Source organism: Chiloscyllium punctatum, chromosome 7, assembly GCF_047496795.1.
Source record: "Chiloscyllium punctatum isolate Juve2018m chromosome 7, sChiPun1.3, whole genome shotgun sequence".
Classification (NCBI taxonomy): domain Eukaryota; kingdom Metazoa; phylum Chordata; class Chondrichthyes; order Orectolobiformes; family Hemiscylliidae; genus Chiloscyllium; species Chiloscyllium punctatum.
This window is the reverse complement of record NC_092745.1, coordinates 51,081,201-51,109,116: the sequence shown is the minus strand read 5'-3', so window position 1 is coordinate 51,109,116 and position 27,916 is coordinate 51,081,201. Positions and strand designations below refer to the sequence as shown.

Sequence of the window (27,916 nt, the reverse complement as noted above, 5' to 3'; positions counted from 1 at the left end):
CGACCCCCCCTCTCTCGACCCCCCCCTCGCGCCCACTCCCCTCGCGCCCACTCCCCTCGCGCCCACTCCCCTCGCGCCCACCCCCCTCGCGCCCACCCCCCTCGTGCCCCCCCTCTCGTGCCCCCCCTCTCGCGCCCCCCCTCGCGTCCCGCCCTCGCGTCCCCCCCTCGCGTCCCCCTTCTCGCGCCCCCCCCTTCTCGCGCCCCCCCCTCTCGCGCCCCCCCTCTCGCGCCCCCCCTTCTCGCGCCCCCCCTTCTCGCGCCCCCTTCTCGCGCCCCCCTTCTCGCGCCCCCCTTCTCGCGATCCCCCTTCTCGCGATCCCCCTTCTCGCGACCCCCCCTTCTCGCGCCCCCCCCTTCTCGCGCCCCCCCCTTCTCGCGCCCCCCCCTTCTCGCGCCCCCCTTCTCGCGCCCCCCTTCTCGCGCCCCCCTTCTCGCGCCCCCCCCTTCTCGCGCCACCCCCTTCTCGCGCCCCCCCCTTCTCGCGCCCCCCCTTCTCGCGCCCCCGTTCTCGCGCCCCCCTTCTCGCGCCCCCCTTCTCGCGCCCCCCTTCTCGCGATCCCCCTTCTCGCGCCCCCCCCCTTCTCGCGCCCCCCTTCTCGCGCCCCCCCTTCTCGCGCCCGCCCCCCTCTCGCCCGCCCCCCTCTCGCCCGCCCCCCTCTCGCCCGCCCCCCTCTCGCCCGCCCCCCTCTCGCCGGCCCCCCTCTCGCCGGCCCCCCTCTCGCCGGCCCCCCTCTCGCCCTCCCCCCTCTCGCCCTCCCCCCTCTCGCCCGCCCCCCTTCTCTCTCGCCCGCCCCCCTTCTCTCTCGCCCGCCCCCCTTCTCTCTCGCCCGCCCCCCTTCTCTCTCGCCCGTCCCCCTTCTCTCTCGCCCGCCCCCCTTCTCTCTCGCCCGCCCCCCTTCTCTCTCGCCCGCCCCCCTTCTCTCTCGCCCGTCCCCCTTCTCTCTCGCCCGTCCCCCTTCTCTCTCGCCCGTCCCCCTTCTCTCTCGCCCTCCCCTTTCTCTCTCGCCCTGCCCCCTTCTCTCTCGCCCTCCCCCTTTCTCTCTCTCTCGCTCTCCCCCTCTCTCTCTCCCGCCCTCCCCCCTCTCTCTCTCTCCCGCCCTCCCCCCTCTCTCTCTCTCCCGCCCTCTCCCCCCCCTCTCTCTCCCACCCTCCTTCGCTCTCTTCCGTCCCCTCCTCCCCCCCTCCACCCCGCCCTCCTCTCTCGCCCCCCCTCCACTCTCTCTTGCCCCCCTCCACTCTCTCTCGCTCCCCCCCTCCACTCTCTCTCGCCCCCCCTCCACTCTCTCTTGCCCCCCCCACCTCCCCCTTCTCTCTCGCCCTCCCCCTCCTCTCTCGCCCCCCCTCCACTCTCTCTTGCCCCCCTCCACTCTCTCTCGCTCCCCCCCTCCACTCTCTCTCGCCCACCCTCCACTCTCTCTTGCCCCCCCCACCTCACCCTCCTCTCTCGCCCTCCCCCTCCTCTCTCGCCCCCCTCCACTCTCTCTTGCCCCCCTCCACTCTCTCTCGCTCCCCCCCTCCACTCTCTCTCGCCCCCCCTCCACTCTCTCTTGCCCCCCCCCACTCTCTCTCACGCCCCCCCCACCTCCCCCTTCTCTCTCGCCCTCCCCCTTCTCTCTCGCCCTCCCCCTTCTCTCTTGCCCTCCCCCTTCTCTCTCGCCCTCCCTCTTCTCTCTCGCCCTGCCCTCTTCTCTCTCGCCCTCCCCCTTTCTCTCTCTCCCGCCCTCCCCCTCTCTCTCTCCCACCCTCCCCCCCCTCTCCCGCCCTCCTTCGCTCTCTTCCGTCCCCTCCACCCCGCCCTCCTCTCTCGCCCCCCCCCACTCTCTCTCGCCCCCCCCCACTCTCTCTCGCCCCCCTCCACTCTCTCTCGCCCCCCTCCACTCTCTCTCGCTCCCCCTCTCCACTCTCTCTCGCCCCCCCCTCCACTCTCTCTCTCGCCCCCCCCACTCTCTCTCGCCCCCCTTCATTCTCTCTCGCCCCCCTCCACTCTCTCTCGCCCCCCCCACTCTCTCTCTCTCACCCCCCTCCTCTCTCTCACCCCCCTCCTCTCTCTCTTCCTCCCCTCCTTTCTCTCTCTCTTCCCCCCCGCCCCCTCCTCTCTCTCTCTCTCTCTCTCTCTCTCTCTCTCTCTCGTCCCCTCCTCTTTCTCCCTCCCTCTTCTCCCCCTCCCGCCCTCTCTACTCCTTCCCCGTCTCCCCCTCCCTCTCTCTTTCCTCCACCATGCATCTCTCTCTTCCCCCGCCCCTTTGTTTTGCTCTCTCGCTCTTCTCTGACTCTCTCCTTTCCCCCCAGCTTCTCTCTCTCTCTCTCCACCCCCCCTTCTCTCTCTCTCTCTCCCCCCGCCTTCTCTCCCTCCCACACTTCTCCCTCTCTCCCATTCCCTGGCTCTCTCTTTCATCTTCCTGATTTCACTTTGCCCCTCCCCACTGCTGCCTTCTCCCATTTTCCTCACTGACGGATATTACTTATATATGTACATACGTAATTTGAGAAATGTGATGCATTACCTAAGGAAGACGCTTTGACTGCACGCAGTAGCTTTAATGAATTTTTCTTGTCGGCTTTTTCATTGTCGAACTTTCAGACCTCTAACAATAATAGCCTCATGGGTTTAAATACAGGAGAGAAGAAATTGCATTTATGTATCATCTTTCACCACAGGACAGCCAGGAAATGACTTTGAAGTATGTTCATTGCTGGAGGGTTGGACAGCACATTTCACATGCACAGATGTGACAGAAATGGGTTGGAGTTTTTTTATTCTTGCATCTTCTTGCTGTGGGGTACCAATTGTCTGGACTCGGATTGCTAATTCACTAAAGAGCTGCTGGGAGTTGGCAGCATCTTCACTGCCCCTTACATGGAATGATAGGTTAGTGATCAGGTAGGGATGTTCTTACGGCAGGTCCTTTTCAAAGTTGTTAGTTTTAACTTGTATAGAAGCACTTGATTAAATGCTGGTCTTGCCTGTACACAATGGCCTGCTGCTTTGGTGAAATAGTTAAGGAAAAGTTGCGACGATAACAAACCGTGAACTGATGTTTTAATAAAAAAATGCAGCTTAGAGCATGAAAGTGTATTGTGGTGTAGTCAATACACTGAGGATACATAGGTCATCATGCTCGAGAGAAGGGCAGCATGGTGACTCAGTGGTTAGCAGTGCTGCCACACAGCACCAGAGACCCGGGTTCGATTCCAGCCTCTGGCGACTGTGCGGAGTTTGCACATTCTCCCCGTGTCTGCGGGGGTTTCCTCCAGGTGCTCCGGTTTCCTCCCACAGTCCAAAGATGTGCAGGTCAGGTGAATTGGCCGTAGTGTTAGGTGCATTAGACAGGGGTGAATGAGGGAATGGGTGTGGGTGGGTTACTCTTAGGAGGGTCAGTGTGGACTTGTTGGGCCGAAGGGCCTGTTTCCACACTGTAGTAATCTAATCTAATCAGAAGCTCTTTGGTCAATTACCATCAGTTGTTTTGCTTCACTCTGCTGCACGGTACATTGAGATGAAGCACATTTTTTCAAAGAACTTTGCTGTTGAATGGTAATTTGCTCCTCAGTCCTAACAACAATTAAAATTGCTTACTCTAGCTCTGACCAATTTATGCATACGCATCTGGTTAGAGTCCATGAACAAGAAATGATTGGAGGATATGGGCCACAAACAGGCGGTGAGACTTGTTTAGTTTGGGATCGTGCTCACGATGGACTGGTTGGACGAAAGTCTCTATTTCCACACTGTATATGACTGTAGAGATCCCCACTGAGGTGAAATTGTGTGAATGCTGATGCGGAAATGGAGGCAGTATCCATGGTGACATGACTCCAATGGACATCACTGTAGGTTTTTTACTATAAAGTTGTTTTTTTAAAAAAAAAATCAATATTGGGTTCTATAATCTGGTTCATATGTTGTGAATAGCTTGTGGCACACTGAGAATTAGAGAGTGGTGATTTTACCACAGGAAGGAACCTACTGAGATTTATTCTTGATCTGTATTTAGGAGTCTGCTCTCAACTGGAGCATCAGATGGTACACTGTCTTGATATCAACTGCAGTGTTAGCAGTACACTTGCCCACCAAGTCAGAAGGTCATGGGTTCAAGCCTCCTTCCAGAAATGTTAGCACGTTATCCATGCTGATGCGAGGGCAGTACTGAGGGAATGCTGTGAGAGCTGAGTTTCCTGTCTTTCAGATGAGGTGTTAAGCCAGTGACCCTCTGGATGTGAGCGATTGCATCACACTTTTGAGAGAGAGCAGGAATCTTCTCCCCATGTTTACTCATCAACCAAAGTGGCAAGGGGAAAGGACTGGCCATTTACCTCATTCCTGTTGCAGGAGCTATAGGACAAAGCTTCAGAGTTGCCTTTTGCAAACACTTCATTGGCTTTCAAGCACCTTTTGATGTCCTGAGGCTTTACATTAAAGGAAAATAAAATGATTCATGTATAATAACATGAATTGGAACACATTGCCTGGTCATCTCCAAACCTTGGAGTTAAAATAAGAACCATCAAAAAGCTTTTCTATTCCTTTTAGCAGAACCTCCGAATGATTGGCTTACTTCTGGGTGATTGTGGCATTCATTTTCTATGCAGGCAACAGTAATCTCTCCGTCTCAATTACAGGTGATTTTGTTGTGATTGCTGGATGTTATCTGACAGTAACCTTCCTTTGAGTGGCAACTTGAAAAATAATGCTTATTGTTAAGGTTTGAGCTGGCCTTAGTGATAGGGAATGAATAGAAACTATTATCCCTGGGGAATGGTTTGTAAGATACCCTGTGGGTAGGTAATCTCCACAGGACACCCTTCATCCTCTGTTCATGTAGTACATGGCTATAGTGGCCATGTGATGTTTTGCTGCATTTAACCTGCACTTAAGAGTAGGCATGCTGAGTGACTGCTCATAATCCGCAGTCAGATCATGGTTCTCATTCCACTGTCCCCACCTTGGCCCAACAAATAATTGTTCTTTCTGGGCTTTACAATTTGCTTTTCAAAACTCCGAACTGAATCTCTCTCAATCAGTGGATGAGGCAGTGGTCTCGTGGTACTGTCACTGGATTACTAATCCAGAGGCTCTGGCACCTTGGGTCCATTGAAATAGTCAGACCTGAGGAAGAGTCATATCAGTCTTAAAATTTAAACACTTTCTCTCTCCATAGATGGTGCCTGGATTTGTGCAGAGTTTTTCATCTTTATCTTGCACAAGATGACATGTCTTCTGTTGCCTCATCAAATAACTCAATCTTGTTAACGCACCCAATAGATGAGACGCCCCCCTCTCAATCATTAGTCAAAGCATGCCCAACTGAAAATATCCAGCTATGACAAGTCTGCATACCTGGGAAAGTAGCATGTCATAATGGGCTACCATATTGTTGTTTAGCATCCAGGACCACTATATAAATCCTGTACAAACTTGTGGAGCAACTCTGTCTCTGTAAGATGCAGCTGCCTAGGAATGTAGTAGGTTCTCAGTAGATGCAGTTCCTGAAATATAACCTGTTCAAACGTTGTCACAGATTGACTCGATAGCAGTGAATTTACTCAGAATGCAAAACTGGAAGAAATGGAAATATTTGCACTGGCTCATTGGAGCATATGTTTCAGTGCAGTACATTGAAAGATTAATTTGGAAGTGAGGCTTATGAGTTTTGCTGCTTATCTGTTTCTCAGTCCCATGAACACTCTGGTAGTGCTAAAGTTCATCCGGCAAAAAACTGAATTGTGAGGAAAAAGGGGATCTTTCGAATTATTTCTTAGAAGAAGGAACCAGTGCAGTTTTGTTTTTACGCTAGAGTTGTTAGCAGCTTGGCGTGTTGACTTTGTTTTATTCTGTGTACAGAGGTGTTATTTGTTGCTGCTCTGCAAACTTGGCATTAATTAGCTACCTATAGGTTGCTCATGAAACCTTTTCGAAAGAACACAGTGACCTTCTTTAAATGTGCTAGGTGACGATGCATAGTGACTGCTTTTGTTTTAACATTGGTAGGTGGAGAAAATTGCCATTTGTCACATTATAGCTAAGGCTACAAACCACTGGTCAAACACATCGAATACCAAGCATATTAATAATGTTTGCAACAATTACATGTTTAATGTCAAAGCTTTTAGCCTATATCTGTGCCATTCCTTGAAACACTTTGTTCTAGTAATAACTGGGTAATTACCACATGGTTCTGTTTTACAAAAAGATTCAACAAGGGGCTACATTCTATCCCTTATCTTTGTAGATTCAGACTGACTATACTGTGGCTGTCATACAACTTGACGTTTATTTGAAGCTACCCTTAACACTGGAGATTAAGAACTATACTTCTCTTAACTACCATTGACAACCAACCATTTGCAAGTTTGAAATCTGCTTTTAATTGCATGGGTACAGTTGCCAACGAAACTTGGAGTGTAGAAAGACCAAGGTGATGCTGCCAATTGAGTGGAACAACCTGACCAGTTGATTGCATCCAAATACTTTACTGACTGGCATTATCCCAGGATACTGGCAGCAACAAATCCATGTGTTTTGGAGTCTTCCTGAATGAAACCCCTCTCTTTGGTGCTTCGATGTGCTGTCTGGGATGTGGGTTGTAGAAATTTAATGAATGAATGTGAAAGATTCTTCCATATCCATGAAAAACATAGAAATTCAACTAGCTAGGTCAAACAAAGGGAGGAGATGCTCAAATAATTGTCATTGTTTAGTTGATCTGGTGGCCAAGGGTGGCATAAGCACTATTATGGGCTTGGAGTTTCTAAAAGCTTTGGTTGAAATTTTACATTGATGGTCAAAAGCTAGGTTAAGGAGTCCTGAAGCAAGGATTAATGTATAGCGCAGGATAAGTAGTTTAGAAATAAGAAATCAAAGGTTCACAGAAATGAACAGTTCACATTTTAAACTGTAAATGGAAGAGCCTTGGGAAAAGTTAATGAGCAGAGAGATCTGGGAGTTCAGGTCCATTGTACCCTGGAGGTGGCTGCACAGGTGGGTATAGTGGTCAAGAAGGCATTTCGCATGCTTGCTTCATCAGACAGGATATTGAGTATAAGAGCTGGCAGGTGATGTTAAAATTGTACAAGACATTGGTTTGGCCTCATTTAGATTACTGTGTACAGTATTGGTCACCACATTACCAAAAGGATATGGACACTTTGGAGAGGGTGCAGAGAAGGTTTGCGAAGATGTTGCCTGGTATGGAAGGTGCTAGCTATGAAGAGAGGCTGAGTAGGTTGGGATTGTTTTCATTAGAAAAAAGGAGATTGAGGGGGGAACTGATTGAAGACTACAAAATCATGAAGGGTATAGACAGGGTAGCTTTTTCCCAGGATGAGGGATTCAGTAACGGGATGTCATGCATTCAAGGTGAGAAGTGAAAAGTTTAAGGAATGTATACGCGGCAAGTGCTTTACACAGAGGGTGGTAGGTGTCTGGAATGCGTTGCCAGCAGAGGTAGTAGAGGCAGGCATGCTAGATTCATTTAAGCTGTGTCTGGACAGATGCATGAGTCGGTGGGGAGCAGAGGGATACAGATGCTTAGGAATTGGGCGATAGGTTTAGATTTGGATTTGGATCGGCTCAGACTTTGAGGGCTGAAGGGCCTGTTCCTGAGCTGTAAATTTTCTTTGTTCTATGAAGCTGCACATTATTGAGGTGGCCATCCTAGTGTCCAGTATTAGAACAGCCACTGTTTGAACAAGTACTGTGGGTGAGGATGTTGTAACAGGACCTGTTGAAATTGTACACATTCATTGCCCATTCATAAGAAAGTAATAGATAATTAGATTCAGAAGGACTTGGATCTCAGTGTTAAATTAGTAGATACAATGCAATATGGATGAGCATAAATTAACTAGTGTGGGAGGAACTGAAAGAAAAATCAACTCTGTATTAAATGAAACAGCCGACGGTTATTGTGGCTAAATGTATCAGGAAACTATCAGCCCGACTTGACTGCAGTAGGAATGTCCAATTGGGTCATAACAACAAAACAACACAAATGAAAAGTGGTTCTATTGCCAGTTAAGAAGTTGGTCACATGCCATCTACAGTATTCTGTGCCATTTCAGTCACTGAATCACAGCAAGGATATTATTGTCCTTGAGAGGATAGAGAAGCAATTGTACTTTGGCTCATGATAGTATTCTCATTTCCAAACCCAAAGGTCATGGACTCAAGTGTCACTCGAGTACATAATGCAGGCTGACACTTCAGTGAGGTACTGAAGGAGTGTTGCAGTTCAGGGATGACATCCTTCAGATGAAATGTTAAACAGAGGCATTCCCCCACTGCCTTTTTAAGTGGATGTAAAAAATTCAGGGCAATACTTGAAGAAAAACAGAAGCGTTCTCCTGGCCTTTGATCATCATTCAATGCAAAGTACAAAAAGCTGAATACCTGGTCATTTATCAAGTTGTTTGTAGGAGGTTGCTGTGTGAAAATTGACTGCTTTGTTTCCTACGTGGGAACGGTAAATATACTTTAAAGATAAATGAATTGGCTGTGAAGTGCTTCTGAAATGTTCTCCTCTTATGAATTGCACAATATGAATGCAAGGCTGTTCTTTCAATTCCAGCTGTCAAACATCTTGAGTTAGGAGAGGTTCGTAATGTTAGGTTTGTTCGTTCTGGAAATGACGCAACTTGTAATGATCTGTTTGAGGTTTTCCAGATTCTGAAGGAGAATGGCTTCAGTCCTGATTGGGCCAAGTATCAGAAGGCACAACTCAAAGTTTGACCTAGGAGTGGTTCAGGGAAAAAAACTTTTCTGCATTATATCCCAGTTCTGTTCTGTACTGTAACTGTTTACCATCTGGGAGGTTTATAGTCTTGCTGGACACATTCCTTCATCGAAATAGCTCAAATCGACACTGCAAGGGCATCAGATTTACACTTCCAACTTCTGATAGGAAAAGTTCCTGGTGTTGCTTCACCATTGAAGTGATGACCCTTTGTAGGAAGGGGAAGAAAATACACTCCATACTTGTCGTGATCAGAAAAGACGATCACAATCCTAATAATGAACAGAAAGCTCTTAATGGCCAAAAAGTGTTAATGTGACAGTGGAGGAACAAATCCTGAATGTGTCATTTAATTTCATTTTTTTTTAACCTACATCACAAATCCAGTAAAATTGTAATCCCTGTATTTCCAAGGGCATTGCAATAAGAAATGAACCAGACAGATCTGCTGAATTGAAAATGAACTGGCAGCAACAATTAATGCAAGACATGTAAGACCATTTACATTCAGTGCATCAATACATGTGTGCATTGAACTGAGGATCATGTGTGCAAGTTAACTGTGATACACCAAGTCTAATTGGCTTAATTTCATTGAAATTCAATCAGTTTTAAGCTCTGCAGTAATACTGATGAAGTCAGATTGATAAAAATGTGTTTGCTAGTTGCATTTAAAGCCTTTTTTCCAATTCACAGTCAAAAAAAAGAATGACAAAAGATTATAATGAAACCGTGAAGCCCATTGTATGTTCTTTAATTAAACATGTCAAATGATTGAATACTGCTCTGCTATAGTTCAAATAGATTTTGCCACTTCATTAGTGAATGTTTATTGATAGTAAAAACTCACGATTGATAGAGGTTGTGTGTAATAAAAAATTATCTAATGATTTTGGAGTTGCCCCTGAAAACAGTACTATTTAGTACATAGCCAGCACATGAGAAATACAGGGAAGCAGCCTAGCATGCATTTTTCTCCACAGTCCACAAATGAAGCTGTGTGTCACCTGACTTGTTACAGGATAACAACACACTATATATGTACGTACGTACAAAAGCCACCTGCACTGAAAAAGTTGATGTTGACCAGAAGCCATATATATCCGTCAATTTATTTGTAAATGTATCTGTGCATTCTTGTTACGCTTATGGATTCTTTCATGTTGCCTTTTTGGTTCAGTTATGTTTTTGTATTTTGTTTTCTCTGCTCATTGTGGAAGGGTATCGCCTCTCAGTAGTGCCTACCACTGTCTACTGTCTTATTTTTCAGTAAAGAACAACACGTCCTGACCATCAGCTAATTTTTAGTGCCCGCACGCTTGACTAATGGACTTCATTAGAGGCCAGATTCTCTCCTGACCCTCCTGTCTGTTGCTGGAAAATTTGCTACAGTTTGGAGTGCAGATTTTCATGTACAGTGCTATTCGAATAAGTGCGAAGAGGTGGGGCAAAGGTTGTGATACCTGCTGTCCTATTTGGGCAAGGTTGAGAACCTGTTTAACACAGAGATTTTAAGACTGTTTAATTCGTTTGTCCACAGGTTGCATCTAACAGGGAGGGAGGAGATTTCATCTTAGAGATGATCTGTGGGCAGTGCACGTTGAAGCCATTTGCGTAGAACTATGGGCTGTGCCTCAGCCAAGCATGTCTCTACTGTTCAAAACGAGGAGGAAGCGCAGAAGGGAAAGAACTTCCAAAATGGCGATGTCTTTGGGGGTATGTAGGAACATTATAATGGCTGCCTTGACTGTGTTAATCACTGGCTGCGTTGGACTAAAATAACACTGTGTTTACAAGAACAGAACTGAACTGAGCTAAAATACTTGTTGGAAATTTAGCACAGACATTTAGAACTGGAGATGTGTTTTATTTGAATATATAATTGATCTTGTCAGTATTGAAAGCTTTTTCCACCCTTTACAGCTGCCATTGTGCTGTGCTATAGCCTAATTCTGAGGCTGGAAATCATTAAATAACCTGTTTTAACAAGACATGCATAGTATAATATTATAAGGATGCTTTTATGTATCTCTGTTAAGAGGCAGCAGCCAACTGTTTGTATGTTACAATAAGGACTGCTGTGTGATATGATATGATATGAAGTTTTTTTTCCATCTGTGCAGGCCTTTCCTTTCAAATATTTTGCAGCAAAGCATAAATATTTATGCTTTCCTGCTGGCAGTAAATTTTAAATGTCCATATCTCTCTTTCAGTCAGCTGCCAAAATGCTGCTTTTGCCCTTTGCTTTAAGTGCACAGTTCCTTATGACCTCCTGCCAGGTTGAGGCGGTGTGATAACTGTGACGATTAACCGTTGACAAATGATGTTGCTGCTTTTGAAAATATGCACCAGACATGACTGTTATTATTGAAGAGCGTTTAACTGCAGATTTTGAGAGAATCAGATAGTTATTGCAGTTCTGATCTTTTTTAAAAAGAGAAATAAATATTTCTTCAGTCATTGGATTGTTTATCTATTGAACAATGGCAAGTGTATGTTACTTGGCTTGAATATGGGAAGAAAAATGTGTGCTTTATTTCCAAATGTTGATTGCTATTTGTTGATAATTAACAGAAAACTGTTACATAGAATAGTATCAGTGGTGTCAAAATTCCTTCATCTCTCTAAGTGGGATAATTAACTGCTAGTTGATGGCTGATCAACTTTGTGCTTAGAGAATTTTGGCATTGTGTTATGGATAGTGTATTTTAACCAAAACTCATTCCCATGAAAAGGACATCTCCATTTTTTTTTGCTGTAAAACCTCTGGCAGAAGTGATTCTGACAATGGAAAATGTAAAGATGTCCATGCAGTTTTGATATCTGTGAATATTAAATTTCTTTGTTAAAAGATCTTCATTCCTATTGGAGAGGATACGGATTATTGTCTGATGCACTGAATATCACTTTAAAGATATTTCATTTCATTCATTTCTTTACTGCAATACAGGTGAATCCCTTAAAACACTGAGAGCTTTCTTTGTCCTGCACAGGTACAAGATCCTTTATCCGAAATGCTTGGGACCAGCTGTTTTTCAGAATTCAGAATTTTTCAGTTTTCAGAATGTGACCGTTTAATGGTGAAGTTTTTAAACATCGTACCAGAGAAGCAGACTTCTAACTAAGAGCGTGCTTGGCCACGCCACCCCAGATCACATCTGAGTGACACAGGTTGAGTGGATGTCGACTTGGGGGTGTTCACAGTGAAACCCCTAGGCCTGTCGGTGCTTGGCCGCGCCTCCAATGTCACATCTGAGTGACACACATAGAGTGGGTGTCAACTTGGGTTAACTGTTTACTCGCCAAACAACCTTGTTCATGAGAAAAAAACTTCACAAAACAACCTTTGGATTTCAGAGCTTTTTGGTTTTTGGATGTTCGGATAAAGCATCTTGTACCTGTAATTAGTAAGATCAAGGTGCAGTGCTAGGTGGCAAAGTTGGTTGGAGCTCAGGAAATCATTAGTTTAATAAACTCAGTATATGTAGAAGGTACCTTTTTGTACTCTTGCATCTTCGATTTGTTTGCTGTCAGCCAACCAGCAATTCATGTAAAATGCCTTCAAGAGGCCTTATGAGCCAGTATCAATTCCCAAATAAGAGAACAACAACACAGATGCAAATACGCATGTTTAAATACATTTTGAAAGATGTGGAAACTTCTTATGCAAGGCACTGAATTGCGTTGTGTTTTACCTATTATGTTGAATTAAACTGAAGCCTATAATTGAAGCCTGTAACAGAATTGGATGGTCATTCATCCTTCGTTATATCTCACTGATCCTAAGTCACATGCAGTTGGCTGTATTGTAAATGGAAGGGAATGGCTATTTGAATTATCTAGTCCAAATGTGCCATTATTTAAGGCTGGGATAGATACTCTTTTAGTGTCTCAGGTAATTGAGGGATGCATGATAATGGTGGAAAATTGGAGTTAATCCATGAGATGGTGGTGGTGAATTATGAGGAAAGATTGGGGAAACTAGGCCAGTTCTCTGTAGAGTTTTAACAAATGAAAGGTGATCGCATTGAAACTTGCAAAATTCTGACGGGAGTGAAAGAGGTGATGTAGATTGGATGTTTCCCCTATTGGTGAGTCATGAGCCAGGAGTCATATTCTCAGAATAAGCGTTCGTTAAATTGAAACTGAGGTGGTGACGAATTTCTTCACTTAGAGGGTGGTGAACTTCATTGGGCTGTGGAAGCTTATTCATAATGTTCATAACAGAAATCAATAGATTTCTGAAAGTGAATGATATCAAGGGATATGGGGATAGCATGGGATAGATGATCAACTATGATCTAACTGTATGGCAGAGCAGGCTCTAATGGGTTGAAAGGCCTACTCCTGGTCCAGTGTTCCTAACAGCCTTCCATTTCATGCATTTAATCTGGCATCCTCTTAAAAAGTGTCTGGGTTTCCACTTTAACTTATAACTTTGCTAATGGTCTTATGGTAGTTAAGAAAAGTTGCCCATTAGTATTTTCCTCTGTTTAATGTACCCCATTTTTGTTTCAGGTAAGTTCTGAGTCATGAGAGCAAGGTTTTCCAATGGCCCCTCTTGTTTTAAAGGCTTGTAGTTTTCTGACACTAATCTTCAATGATGGATTTCGTCAGCTATCACTGTGCATGTTTGTAACTTGGCTCTCAGGTACACAACATTGACTTTATGTTACCATTTCACCAGATTACTTCTGGTCTGCTGACCAAACATGAATGATAGTTCAAGAATGACTGGAATGGTCCATGCATGAAGGTGCTTATGTAATGTCTTTCATAACTTCTGGGCATCCCAAAGTGACTTACTTCAGGGATGGAGTCACTGTTGTAATGTAACCACAACAGTGCAGAGTTTGCAAAGCATGGTCCCATTATGATGGACATGGCCGTGGCTAGGTAATCTGGTTTTAGAAAATGGTTGAAAAATTGTAAAGAACAGATGAAAGCTCAATGTATTTCTCCCAATTAAGGCTTGGCAAGGAAGGTGTGAAAAGTGGACGCAGCCTCCTGTATGCCTGTATTAAGCTAATGTTTCAAAATCTAGTATGTTGCTGCCTGTCTATTTTGTTTTGAAATATGTTTCACATGACCGCTGCTAAAATTATGAAATGTTGTGAGGTACAATGCTTATGTCTACACTTTTTGGAGGAAAGGAAATCGCTTCTAGTTTTGGAATAACAGGGCAGTGTGAAATTACAGTCTGTAGATACTGGTGCTTAGTACGTAAAGCCACCATAATCCTACCGGACAATAGGGCTTCTGTCTCTTTCATTAGAGAGAATGATGACTGGTAGTCGTTTAACCTGAGGGTTACCTTGCCTCAGGTGAACGGAATAGTTGAGAAGGGGGGTCATTCATGGTAATCTCAGCCAGTGCAGGAATTGAACCCAGGCAGGCGGCTTCATTCTACATCACAAACCAGCAGTTCAGCCAACTGAGCTAACCGAGATATAGCTAAGATGAATGGCGGTAGTTTTTTCCCTAGGGTGGGGAGTTTCAAGACTAGGGGGCATATCTTGAAGTTAAGAGGAGAAACCTTTAAAAAGATACGTGGGGCAATTATTTAACATAGGGAGTTGTTCGTTTGTGGAATAAACTTTGAGAGAAAGTGATGGATACAGCTGCAGCGTTTATAAGACATTTGGACAAGGGCAGGAATAAGAACTGTTTGGAGGGATTTGGACCAAGCGCAGGCAGGTGTGACCAGTATAGTTTGGGATTATGATCTGCATGGACTAGTTGGACCGAAGGGTCTGTTTCTGTGCTGTATGACTCTATGACCCTTGCTGAACAGGTCATGGTGTGCTTGTGAGCTGAGAGCATTTAGAAATAGTTAAAAATTTGTAGTGCAAAGATTTGTGGATTTGTGACCCACATAGCGGAGACTGAGTGACAGCTCTTGACATCAAGGGAGCACTTTACCAGCGCGGCATCAAGGAAACCAAGTAAAACTGAAGCCAACAGGAATGGGGGAAGGTGGGAGAGGGTTCTCTGCTGTTTGGAGTCATACTGAGCAGAAAAGAAATACTTGTAGTTATGAGAAGCTAATGATCTCATTCTTAGGACCTAGCTGCAGAATTCCCTATTACAGAGCAGCTTCATGGCTGCCAAGTCAAAAGCCTGAAGCTTCCTAACCGCATTTAAGATTGTACCTACACCAGATCGACAGCAGCAGCTCAAGAGCATTGAGTATAGGAGTTGAGATAGAGAGTGTGTTGCTGGGAAAGCACAGCAGGTCAGGCAGAATCCGAGGAGAAGGAGAATCAGTGTTCCAGATATAAGCCCTTCCTCCCAGGCTGTCCTAACCAGTACCTGTCCACTAACATCCCCCATCCACCTGGCTGAACTGGTTCTCACCCTTAACAACTTCTCCTTCCAATCCTCCACTTCTTCCAAACAAAAGGAGTAGCCATGGGCACCCACATGGGGCCCAGCTATACCTGCCTGTTTGTTGGATACGTGGAACAGTCCATCTTCCACAGTTACACCGGCACCACCCTCCACCTGTTCCTCCGCTACATCAATGACTGCATTGGCGCTGCCTCATGCACCCACGAGGGGTTGACCAGTTCATCAACTTTACCAACACCTTCCACCCTCACTTCAAATCCACTGGACCATCTCGGACTCCTCCCTCCCCTTCCTGGACCTCTCCATTACAGTCTCCGATGACTGACTAACCACAGGACAAAAAAGGTTCCTGATGAAGGGTTTAAGCCTGAAACATCGATTCTGCTGCTCCTCGGATGCTGCCTAAACTGCTGTGCTTTGCCAGCACTACACTTTTGACTGTGATCTCCAGCATCTGCAGTCCTCCCTTTCTCCTAGAGGAGTTGGAATGTCATGTTGCGGCTGTACAGGACATTGGTTTGGCCACTTTTGGAATTCTGTGTGCAATTCTGGTCTCGCTGCTATAGGAAAGATGTTGGTAAATTTGGAAGGGTGTAGAAAAGATTTATAAGGATGTTATCGGGGTTGGAGGGCCTGGAAGGAGAGGCTGAATAGGCTGGGACTATTTTCCTTGGAAAATAGCCCTCTTACCCAAAATTTGCAAACGTGACTGCCCGGCTGGCCCATCATCTCGGCCTGCTCCTGCCCCACCGAACTTACCTCTGCATACCTTGACACTGTCCTGTCCCCGTTGGTCCAGGAACTCCCCACATACATTCGAGACACTATCCATGTTCTCCTCCTCCTTCATGACTTTCGGACCCCTGACCCTCAATGCTGCATCTTCACCATGGACACCCAGTCCCTATCCATATCTATCCGCCAGGATGAAAGCCTCCAAGCCCTCCATTTCTTTTTCTCCCTCTGACCCAACCAGTACCCTTCCACCAACACACACATTCAATTTGTTGAACTGGTTCTCACCCTCAACAATTTCCCCTTCGAATCCTCCCACTTCCACCAGACCAAAGGGGTAACTATGGACAATAGCATGGGCCCCAGCTTTGCCTGCCTCTTTTTTTGGGTACATGGGACAGTTCATCTTCCGCATCTCCGCCAGCACCATTCCCCACCTTTTCCTCCGCTACATCGATGACTGTATTGGCTCCACCTCGTGCTCTCACAAGGAGGTTGATCAGTTCATCAGATTCACCAACATCTTCCACTCCAACACCAAATTCACCTAGACCATCTCAGAAACCTCCGTCCCTTTCCCGGACCTCAGCTTCAAACCCACCAACTCCCAGAGCTACCTGGACTACAACACCTCCCACGCTGCCTCCTGTAAAAAATGCCATCCCAATACCTCCGCCTCCGCTGCATCTACTCCCAGAAGAATCAATTCCACCACATCCTAGCTGGCGGCTCCTTCCAGGACTGCAACTTCCCCTCCCACGTGGTCAACGATGTCCTCCGGTACATCTCCTCCACTTCCTGCAACTCCGTCCTTGAACTCCAATCGCAACAAGGACTGAACCCCCCTGGTCCTCACCTTCCACCCCACCAACCTCCGGATACAACATATCATCCTCCCGCCATTTCTGCCACCTACAAACAGACTCCATCACCAGAGATATATTTGCCTCCCTGCCCCTATCTGCATTCCGTAGAGACCATATTTTCCATATTTTCCTCCCTTGTTAGGTCCACGCACCCCACCCACGCCACCCTCCACTCACAGCACCTTCTCTTGCCACCACAAGAGGTGTAAGACCTGTGCCCACACCTCCCCTCTCACGTAAGGCCCAAAAGCATCCTTTCACGTCCAGCAGAAGTTTTTTGCACCTCCACAAACCTCACCTGCTGTGTCCGTTGCTGTCAATGTGGTCTCCTCAACATGGTGAGACAGGATGCCAACTTGCAGAACGTTCCAGAGAACATTTCTGGGACATATGCACTAAACAACCGCACCGCCCTGTGGCCGAACACTTCAACTCCCTCGCCCACTCTGCAAGTCATGGTCCTCCTTCACCACCAAATTCTAGCCACCCAACATATGGGATCAATGTCGATTTCACCAGTTTCCTCATCTCGACTTTATCCCAGATCCAGCCTTCTAATTCGGCATCGTCCTATATGTCCATCTTCTTTACCACCTATCTGCTTCACCCTCTCCTCTGGCTTATCACCATCACCCTTTACCTTCATCCACCTATCGCATTCCCAGCTACCTTCTCCCCCCCCCCCCCCCCAGCCCCACCCCAACCCCCTGCCCCATTTACCTCACAGCCCCCTTGATTCCCCCCCACCCAACATTCCTGATGAAGAACTTCTGCTTGAAACAGTGACTGTTGTGCTCCTCGGATGCTGCCTGACCAGCTGTGCTTTTCCACCATCACACGTTTTGACTCTGTTTTCCTGGATCTTTGGAGGCTGAGGGGTGACCTTAGAGGTTTATCAAATTGTGAGGGGCATGGATAGGGCGATCTTTTTCCCAAGGGCAGACCAAAACTAGAGGGCAGAAGTTTAAGGTGAGAGGGAGAAGATATAAAATGGACCTAAGAGGCAACTATTTAGCGTGTATGTTTGAAATGAGCTGCCAGAGGAGATGATGGAGGCTGGTACAATTACAACATTTAAAAGGCTTCTGGATGGAATCGTGAATGGGAAGGGTTTAGAGGGATAAGTGCTAAATGCTGGTAAATGGGGCTAGATTAATTTGGGATATCTTGTCAGCATGGACAGTCAGTTGGACCAAAGTGTCTGTTTCCATGCCATACACTTCGGTGACTCGAAGAAGATGTGACAGTACCAATGCCTTCAGGCAAGTCAGGATGTACAGCATGTGTCGGCCTTGCACAACTGCACTTTCCAAGAGCAATATTTTTAAAGTTGGCAGAGAGAATAAGCTGGAGAACATCCATTCTGCACATCACTTAATGGCAGTGATACTTTATTCAACCATTGAGCTGAAGAAAACCAGGATGAAGATATTTGCTATGATTAACTGAATTATTTGCCCATGATTACTCTGTATGAAAGATGATTTATGCTAAGGAACTAGAGATTGTTTTCCCTCAAGATAATCAACAATAAGCAGTTCTTCAGCCTGTCTGTGTAGGCCGTGAACCCCACCTAAAGCCCATTTTGTTGAGAGTTCTGTGCACTCGAGAAATTCTTTCTAGTCAGAGAAACACTCACTAATCAGTCTGTAAGCAGAAAATTGTAAAGATAAGTTTGTCCAGACTCAAAAGATTGTTGGAGAGTAATGATAAGGCACTTTGTTTTAAGTCAAATAAGAAGACTCTCTGATGTGCAGAAGTATAACGTCCATTGTCTTCAAGCCATATCGGAAGATAAATTGTACTGACTGAATTCACCAAATCACGTGTAATAGATCTTCATATGTTTGGTTGCTTGGAAATAAAGTGCATCAGTTCATAGGTGACCTTGGATATTTGGCTGTTTTCTCAGTTCACCTGAGAAGAACTTTCCAATAATGATTGGTAAGGCTTAGTAATCTGAACTGGTTATCAGCATTGCATCCCCTGGTTACGGGGTTGTAGAAATGATTATTGGGTAGCACATGCCAACTCTAGCACATCAGTAGAGAACCAACCGATGTCACTGAACCCAAGAAAATGCTTCCGACTGTGCTAAATTTGTTTAAAATAGAAACGTTTCGAATAAGGTACTTTATGGATTGAAGCATAGATTGCAAGAGCGAGGAGTTTATGTTAGAGCTGCACAAGACTTTGGTTAGGCCACAGCTGGAGTACTGTATGCAGTTCTGGTCACCACACTATAGGAAGGATGTGATTGCACTGGGGAGGGTGCAAAGGAGATGCACCAGAATTTTGCCTGGGATGGAGAACTTCAGCTGTGAGCAGAGATGAATAAGCTCGGGTGGTATCTTTGGAGCACAGAAGGTTGAGGGGCAACCGAATAAGTATATCGGATTATAAGGGGCATGGCCAGGGTGAATAGAAAGCATCTGTTCCCCTTAAATTGAAGGGTCAGTAAAAAGGAGCCATCAAGTTTACTTGCAAGTTAGGATGTTTGAAGAAAAGTGCTTGTGCCTAGAGGGTGGTGGAAGTTTGGAATGACTGCTTGGGAGCATCGTTGAGGCAGGAAACCTGACAACCTTTAAAAAGTACTTGAATGAGCTCTTGAATTGTTGTTACATTCAAGGCTATGGGCCTAATGCTGGAAGGTGGGACTAGTGTAGATTTATGCAGCTTTGGTGGTAGAGACATGATGGGCTGAAGGGCCTCTTCTGTATTGTAAAATTCTATGAAATGTGCAAGGAGAAATTACTGTGTGTTACTGATGATCTTTCTGGTAATGTACGTTGGTATCACCTCTACAATGCATTTCACACGCATTATTATTCTCAAATAATGAGTACCGTGTCTGGTTATAATCATTAAGACTCAATGGGGTCTTCAAGTGTTGGAGTGAGTATGGGTGGGAGCAGCAGGGCTGATCTCTGTTGTGAGAGTTTGTCATGATGAGAAAAATGTTTTATTTTTTAAAACTGAGTAAAGGGGTATTTTCTGTATGCAAAATAATTTCTGAACAATGAACTAAAGCATCAGAAATAATAAATTTTCAGAACCTCAGTTAGCAGGTTATTTGAGATATATTAGTAATGGAGACATCCCAAAGCACATATTCCCAAATAAATACTTAGTTAGGTTTAATTTGTTGCATTTGTAAGATGGTGTTGCTGTGCATGCAGGAGTATTGCTGTGACTGTTATGCTATGTCAGAGGGGCAAAATCAATTCTGAAATACATTACATTCTAAGCAGAAGTGTTCAACAATTAAACTTTGAGACTCTGCTAAGTTAACACATTGCCATGTGGCACATTGCCCTGCAATAACAGAAAAAACAATAAAATATGTGTTCTGTTACAGCATCTTAAAATTATATACAATCCACTTGACTATAAGAAGTGACGTGGGGATTGTATTAAAGCAGTGAGTCTTTGTTCCAGATGCAAAGCAATCCTAAATGTTGCGCACTCCCAGGCGGTCAGTCACAGACTAGTTGACATGATGTGATTAATACATTGTTTGATTCATCATTTAACATCTAATCTTTATAAAACACCAAATCATTGAACTTATTACAAGTGCCTGTCTATCATAAAATCTTAGTAAATTAGGACACAAGTAACTAAAACACCAGGGGAAACAGTTTAGACGATCATGTGTGTGCAAAATCTCTGCAAGAGCAAATCAGGTAGTTCCATTCTCTAACTCTTTCCCTGTAACACTGCCAATTTCTTCTCTTTGGCTGCCTATCCAATTCCATTTCGAAAGCCATGACTGAATCTGCCCCAAAACATTCTCAGGCAGGACCGTAAGATATTGGAACAGAATTAGGTATTTTAGCCCAGTCTGCTCCACCATTCGATCATGGCCAATACGTTTCTCGACTCCATTCTCTTGCCTTCTTCCCATAACCCTTGATCCCCAAGCTAATCAAGCTCCTATCTATCTCTGCCTTAAATACACTCAATGACATGGCCTCCACAGTCTTGAGTGGCAATGAGTTCCACAGATTGACCACCCTCTGGCTGAAGAAGTTCTTCCTCGTCTCTGTTCTAAATAGTTGCCCCTTCACTCTGAGTTGTTCCCTTGGTGCTAGTATCTTCTCCATGAAACATTTCCATGTCCACCCTATCCAAGCCCCTAAGTATTCTGTAAATTTCAATCAGATCCCCCCATATCCTCTAAACTCCATTGAGGACAGACCCAGAGTACTCAGTCATTCCTCATATGACAAGCCCTTAATTCCTGGCAACATTCTTGTAAACATCCTCTGGTCTCCCTTCAATGCCAGCACATCCTTGATTAGATATGGGACCCAAAGTCCCCCTCAATATTCCAAATGCGGTCAGACCAGAGCCTTACACAGCCTCAGCAGTCCATCTCTGCTCTTGTATTCTAGCCCTCTTGAAATAAATGCTAACATTGCATTTCCCAACTGAATCTGCACGTTCACCTTAAGAGAATCCTGAACTTGGACTCCCAAGTTCCTCTGTGCTTCAGATGTCTGAAGTTTTTCCCTGTTTAGAAAATAGTCTACCCCTCTATTCCTGCTAAAGTGCATGATCTCATTCATTCCCACATTGCTTTCCCTCTGCCACTTTGCCCACTCTCCTCGTCCTTCTGCAGCCTTCCTGCCTCTACAACACTACATGTCTTGCCACAATCTTTGTGTCATCTGCAAATTTAGCAACAATGCCATCAGTTCCTTTGCCCAGGTCATTAACGTATGATGTGAATAGTTGCCCTAACACTGACCCTTATGGAATTCCATAAGTCATTGGCTGCCGTTCCTGAAAAAGACCCCTTTTATCCCTACTCTGCTTTCTACCAGTCAGCCAATACTCTATCAATGCCAGTACCTCACCACTACCACCATGGGTTCACCTTATTGAGCATTCTCCTGTCCTTCAAAGATCTTCTGGAAATCTAAATAGATCACATCCACTTGTGTAACTTGCTTGTCACTTCCTCAAAGAATTCTAACAGATTTGACAGGCATGAGCCCCCCCCCCCCTTGATGAAGCTGTGCTGACTCAGCTTTATTTTACCTTCTGTTTCCTTACAATCTCATCCTTAATAATGGACTGTAAATTCTTAACAACCGAAGTTTGGCTAACCAGTTTATAGCTTCCTGTCTTCTGCCTCCCTCCCTCCCTTTCTCCCTTCTTAAACAGGGGCGTTATATTAGCTATTTTCCAGTCCCGTGGGTTGCTGTCTCCAAGTGACAGCTGAAATGTCATCACCAATGCATCCACAGTCTCCTCAGCTATCTCTTCAGAATTCTGTGATGTAGTTAATCTGGTCTGGGTGATTTATTTACCTTCAGATCTTTCAGCTTCCCCAGCATCTTCTCCTTTGTGATGGCTACTACACTCACTCCTTCCCTGTTCAGTTCTTCACCACTCTGTTTTATTGAATTTTTCCTCCTGTCATGATTGGTTCTTTGCGGTTTACCTTTATGATGGTGTCCTCTCGATTTCAAACCTTCGACAATTGGGATTAGATTCTTTGTATCTACTTTGTGTAGACCTTTTTGTGATTTTTGGACATATATATAAAACCTCCTCTCAAGCATCTCGAAGGAGAACAGCCTTCGCTTCTGTAATCTATCTAGACAAGTAAAGCTTTTCATCCCTAGAGCCTTTGTTGTTGTTAATTTCTGTGCACTCTTCAAAGTCTTCATGCTCTTGCTAAAGTCTGGTGCCCAGAAATGGACACCACAGTCTGGTCAAAGCTGAACCAGTATTTTATAATTGCATATACTTAGCTTGCTTTTGCACTTTGTTTATAAAACCAAGAACCCGGAATACCTTTTAAACCACTTTCACAAACTACTATACAACCTTAAACAATTTCTTCACAAATACCCCCAATCCCTATTTTAACCACAACCCCTTCAGAATCGCATCCTTTATTTTATCTCTTGCCCTTTTTCCTACTAAATATGTTACTTCTCATCTCCTCTGCTTGAAATTTTACTTGCTGGGAATTGCCCATTCCAAATCCTTTTCAAGCTTATCGTTGTCCTCCTCAATGTTCACAGTGCTTCCAAGTTTTGCATCATCAGCATATGTTGACATTTTGCCAAGTCTAGGTCATTTATCTAAGAAAAGCAATGCTCCTACTCCTAAGGTCAGTCTATTGTCTCCCTTCCTCCAACCTGGAAAACAATGGTTCACTATTACTTTGTATTTCCTATCCCTTAACCATGTTGCCATTATCTCATTTGTTCCACAAACTTCAACTTTTCCAGCAAGTTTCTAATGCGCTGCTTTGTCAAACGTCTTTAAAAGTCCATATTCACTGCATCAACTGTATACGACTATTATAGATATGCTATATGTGCTATCTATGGATGACTGCGTTGTCTTTGTCCAGTCAGCAACAAGTTTGCAAACCACATTGGAAACTCTTCAGTTCTGCAGACAAGAAACTTGACTTGGTCTTGCTTGTTACTGAAACAAAACTCTGATATAAACCCACACTCGGTCAGTTGATTATACACTTCTCACCTGATATTGGAGGAGAGCACAGTGGGTAGCATCGCTGCCTCACAGTTCTATTCCAGCCTTGGGCCATTGGCTGTGTAGAGTTTGCATGTTCTCCCATGTCGGTGTGGGTTCCCACTGGTGCTCCAGTTTCCTCCCACAGTCCAAAGTGCAAGTTAGGTGGATTAGCTGGTGGTAAATGTGAGGTTAAAAATTACAGTAGGGGTCTGGGTCTGGGTAGGATGCTCTTTAGAGGGTCAGTGTGAAGTTGATGGACCAAGTGGCCTCCTTCCACGCTGTAGGGATTCTACGATTCTAGGTTGAGCCGTTCTTATACCTTGGTGGTCACCTCTCTCAAAACCAAAAACTGCACTGACAAGGGCGTTTGACACTGGGCCAATGGTATCCGTTCAGTTTTCTAGCAGCCATGGCAACAATTATTGCATAAAGAATCTTCACACGTCATTGTAAATCCTAACATGTCATATTCACCTCCCTCCTGGAAGACAGGGAGATCCGGACTTCATATCAGTGTTGCACAGAAGCACTAGACAAGTTCCATGAGCAGTAGCTCCATCGTGTTCTCCATATTGAAAGGGAGACCTGTCAAAAAAAAAATGCTAGCATTATTTTTGAAAGCAGCTGTCTGGGAATTCAGGAAAAACTTCTTCCAAATTAACTTCACTATGTCTGGATGAACAAAAAGCATCTCCCCCCTCCAGGACCTGTGCTCTCAACTCTCCAATGTGCAATGTTTCAGGGGATTACAAAGAAGGTACTTAAAAGACACCTCCTCAAATCATAGCAGCATTGATCTCAATGACTGGGAGGAGCTCGCTACCAGTTGTTCAGATTGGTGACAGCTTGTCCTTTAAGCAGCATCATGTTTTGAGTCCTGATGTCCCCAAGATGTTGGAGAGTAGTGACAGATTATGGAAAATTTGAAGCAAATCTTTCATTCCAGATCCTACTACCTCTTGGGAAAATCAACTGTATATGCCGCAAGATACGGAATTCCACATTCAGCCTGTTGAGTCACACATAGACTCAAGGCATAGTTAATGTGGTGAATATGGACCTTTTCTTGTATTCTAACCCCATTTAATACTATTTCTCAGGATCCTGATAGGGTGCCTTCCCCCCGCCCCCCCCCACCTCACCCACCTCACCCACCTCACCCACCTCACCCACCTCACCCCATCCTACCCCACCCCACCTCACCTCACCTCACCCCACCTCACCTCACCTTTTTGAGTGATAGTTGCTGGTAACAGTATGTTAGCCTTCTGTTACCTCATCAACAAACTTTGAACAAGTTCATTAAACACAATTTGCCTTCACTAAATTCTTGTTGGAATTCCCTAATTGCTCTGAGTGACTTAATTTGGAGCTGGATTATCATTTTCTTTTCATTAACTTTTGGTATGTGTGGGTGATCACTGGCAAGACCAATATTGTTGGGCTTCCTTAACTGACCTCAGGGAATGGTGGCAAACTTTCCCACCACTGAGGCTGGCTTGGGCTTCTCCTTTTACATCTCGTTTTCTGCAAACCCGCAAAATGTGGAAACTTTTCTGAACGTTTGTCTCGCTCTGTAACTTAATGGTCTATTGTCTCGGTTTTTGTGGAATAATTAACACCACACACTCTCCCACCCCCACCCCCTCTCCCACTCCCACTCCCATTCCCATTATAACTGTTCAGTAATTTTGGACCTCTGTAATTTCCCTGCAGAATTTGCTTTTCTAGATGGCTGTCACTATTTGCCCTCTAAAATACTCTCAGCAATGTAATGTTTGCTCTGTTGTTTGTTAACTCTCACGAGGTGGATGCTGTTCTTGACCACTCTGGGAAAACAGCTATCTCCAGGATTGAATTAGACCTCCGTTCAGAGCTGTCATCCTTTTTCCTTTAATAAAAGCAAATTTAAGCAAGCTTTGACAAAGGGTCAGTTAGACTCGAAACGTCAGCTCTTTTCTCTCCTTACAGATGCTGCCAGAACCTGCTGAGAGTTTCCAGCATTTTCTGTTTTGGTTTCAGAACTTTTTACCTTTCTTCACTTATTTTTTTTTTGCATGAGGTTCATATCCATGAGCATTTAGCACCAAGTCCTGCCCTTTTTTGGGCCAGACCTTTATTATCACCAGGGCATTAGTTACCCATTTGTTGTTGACACTTGCATCTCAATAACCTTATTTGTCATGGTATTTGTTTTTGCACTGTAAGGCTGCATTGGACCTTTATCTCCTGACCCCACCTAATACTATCTCTTGTGGTGATGCCATCTGTGTCTCATCCTCCTTTGTGCACTTTGTTTCTCTTTCCAATTGTTCCCATCCTCCTGCAGTTTGGTTTAAACCCTCAACGACAGCGCTGCCAAACCACTTTTCTTTGATATTGCTCACAGCTCTGTTTGAAGTGCAACCTGTCTGGGCTGTTTAGGTCCCACCTCTCCCAGAACCTGTCCAAATCTATTGCACTTTCATCTGCATCATCTCTGCATGCGCACGTTCATCTGTTCTAACTGGCTATTTCTATACTTAGTATTATGTGGGGTCAGGAATAATGTGGAGATTACTAACTTTGAAGTGCTGATTTCCAAGCTTTTCCTGGCTTGCTAAAATCTGTCAGCTTTCGTCCCTCTCACTCTGTAGTTGTTATGGATATGAACTGTTGGCTGGCTGTTCACCCCCAGCTCGACAAAAATGTCTGTCTTGACTCCATAACCGTAGAATCTCATGATCAGTAATGAATGGTTGAATCCTTATTTTCTCTCATTTTCATCACCTCTTACCTCGACCACTTTTTTATTTGATTGTATTTCCAGTTACTTTGCGCCTTGAAACCCCCACTCTGTACTTAGACACTCAGCACCCCTCTAATTTTTCCAGTTTTACTTGTGGGGGGTGGGGGGGAGTGTTTTTAGAATTCCCTTCCTCGAAAAGCAGTGGATGTAGAAACTTTAAATACTTTTGCTTTCTTTAATTGCTCTCTGTCATCCTTGTATAAGTCCTCCTGTGCTCTCTGTGCATTTGCCTATCTCTTCATAGTCACGCTTTACTTCCCCTTCTCAACTTGCCTCTTAGCTCTTCAATAGAGAGTTCTTCGTAGCACAGTGCCAACAGAAGAGACCACATCAATGCCACTGTTCGGTGATGCCATTCAATCATTCTGGCAACTCCACTCCATCTACCCACTCTTGCTTTCCCATCCACCATCTTGACAAATTGGTTACCATTGCCTTGGTTACTGTTCGCCAGTCCAGCTACCTTGATGAAGGAGAGACTCATTGCTCCCAGTTATAGAGTCATAGAGCACAGAAACAGAGACTTTGATCCAATCAGTCCATGCCAACCATAGCCCCAAACTAAACTAGTCCAATCTGCCTGTGCTTGCCCCATCTCCCTCCAAACATTTCATATTTGGATAGGTTCAGAAAAGATTTACAAGGATGTTGCCAGGGTTGGAGGATTTGAGCTATAGGGAGAGGCTGAACAGGCTGGGGCTGTTTTCCCTGGAGCGTTGGAGGCTGAGGGGTGACCTTATAGAGGTTTACAAAATTATGAGGGGCATAGATAGGATAAATAGACAAAGTCTTTTCCCTGGGGTTGGGGAGTCCAGAACTAGAGACCATAGGTTTAGGATGAGAGGGGAAAGATATAAAAGAGACCTACGGGCAACTTTTTCACACAGAGGGTGGTACGTGTATGGAATGAGCTGCCAGAGGAAGTGGTGGAGGCTGGTACAATTGCAACATTTAAGAGGCATTTGGATGGGTATATGAATTGGAAGGGTTTGGAGGGATATGGGCCGGGTGCTGGCAGGTGGGACTAGATTGGGTTGGGATGTCTGGTCGGCATGAACGGGTTGGACCGAAGGGTCTGTTTCTTTGCTATACATCTCTATGACTAAGTGCATGATTGTCTTTTGAATATTGGAACTGTACCTGCATCCATCACTTCCTCTGGAAGTTCATTCCAGACAGTGTGCAAAAAAGAAAAGTTGCCCCTCATATCTGTCGTTTTAATCTTTCTCCTCTCACTTTAAAAATCTGCCCTATGTCCTGAAATTTCCAAACCTAGGGAAAAGATACCTGCTGTCCATGTTATCAGTGCCCCTGATGCTTTTATAAACCTCGATAAGGTCACCCCTCAACCTCCTACGTTCCAATGAAAAAAGTCCCAGCCTCTCCTTATAACTATTACTGTCCATTACAGGCAACATGCTAGTAAATCTTTTCTGAACCCTGTCTAGCCTAACAAAATCTTTCATATAACTGGACAACAGTACTGGGATAAGAGGCCTCACCAACGTCCTGTACAATCTCAACATGACATCCCAACCCCTGTACTTGAAGGTCTGAGCAATGAGGGCAACATGCTAAACACTTTGTTAATCACTTTGTCTACATGTGATACAAACTTCAAAGAATTGTGTGCATGAACCCCGAGATCTCTCTGTTCACACCTGTACTGCTCTGAATACTATAACTTCCAAAGTTGAAGTGGCTAGAACGTTTTGGTATTACCCGAGGCTGAGCTATTCAGTTTGCAATGTAATGTTTGGATAGAAATCCGCACATAATTAAGAGTTAAGTGCTCAGTTTTGAGTATATTTGTGCAGGCTGACTTTGCAATTCACAGGAAAGAATCAGTTATACCAAAATCAATGTAAAGTGTTGATATTGGGGAATAGGTTAAATTCTACTTTGAGCATTTTAAGATTTATTTTCAGTTATGTTCCG

General features: G+C 44.9%; 1 protein-coding gene across 2 annotated transcripts in view; it reads left to right on the top strand.

Moving 5' to 3' along the window:
- The window catches only part of LOC140479633 (uncharacterized protein C1orf21-like), a 200,018-nt gene that overhangs the window by 48,404 nt on the left and 123,698 nt on the right, over positions 1 to 27,916 (top strand). For both annotated transcript variants that reach the window (XM_072573531.1, XM_072573530.1), the window contains exon 2: positions 10,275 to 10,450. In XM_072573531.1, coding sequence (XP_072429632.1) covers positions 10,357 to 10,450 — 94 coding nt within the window. In that variant the 5' untranslated portion in view covers positions 10,275 to 10,356. The remainder of the gene's footprint in view (positions 1 to 10,274; positions 10,451 to 27,916) is intronic.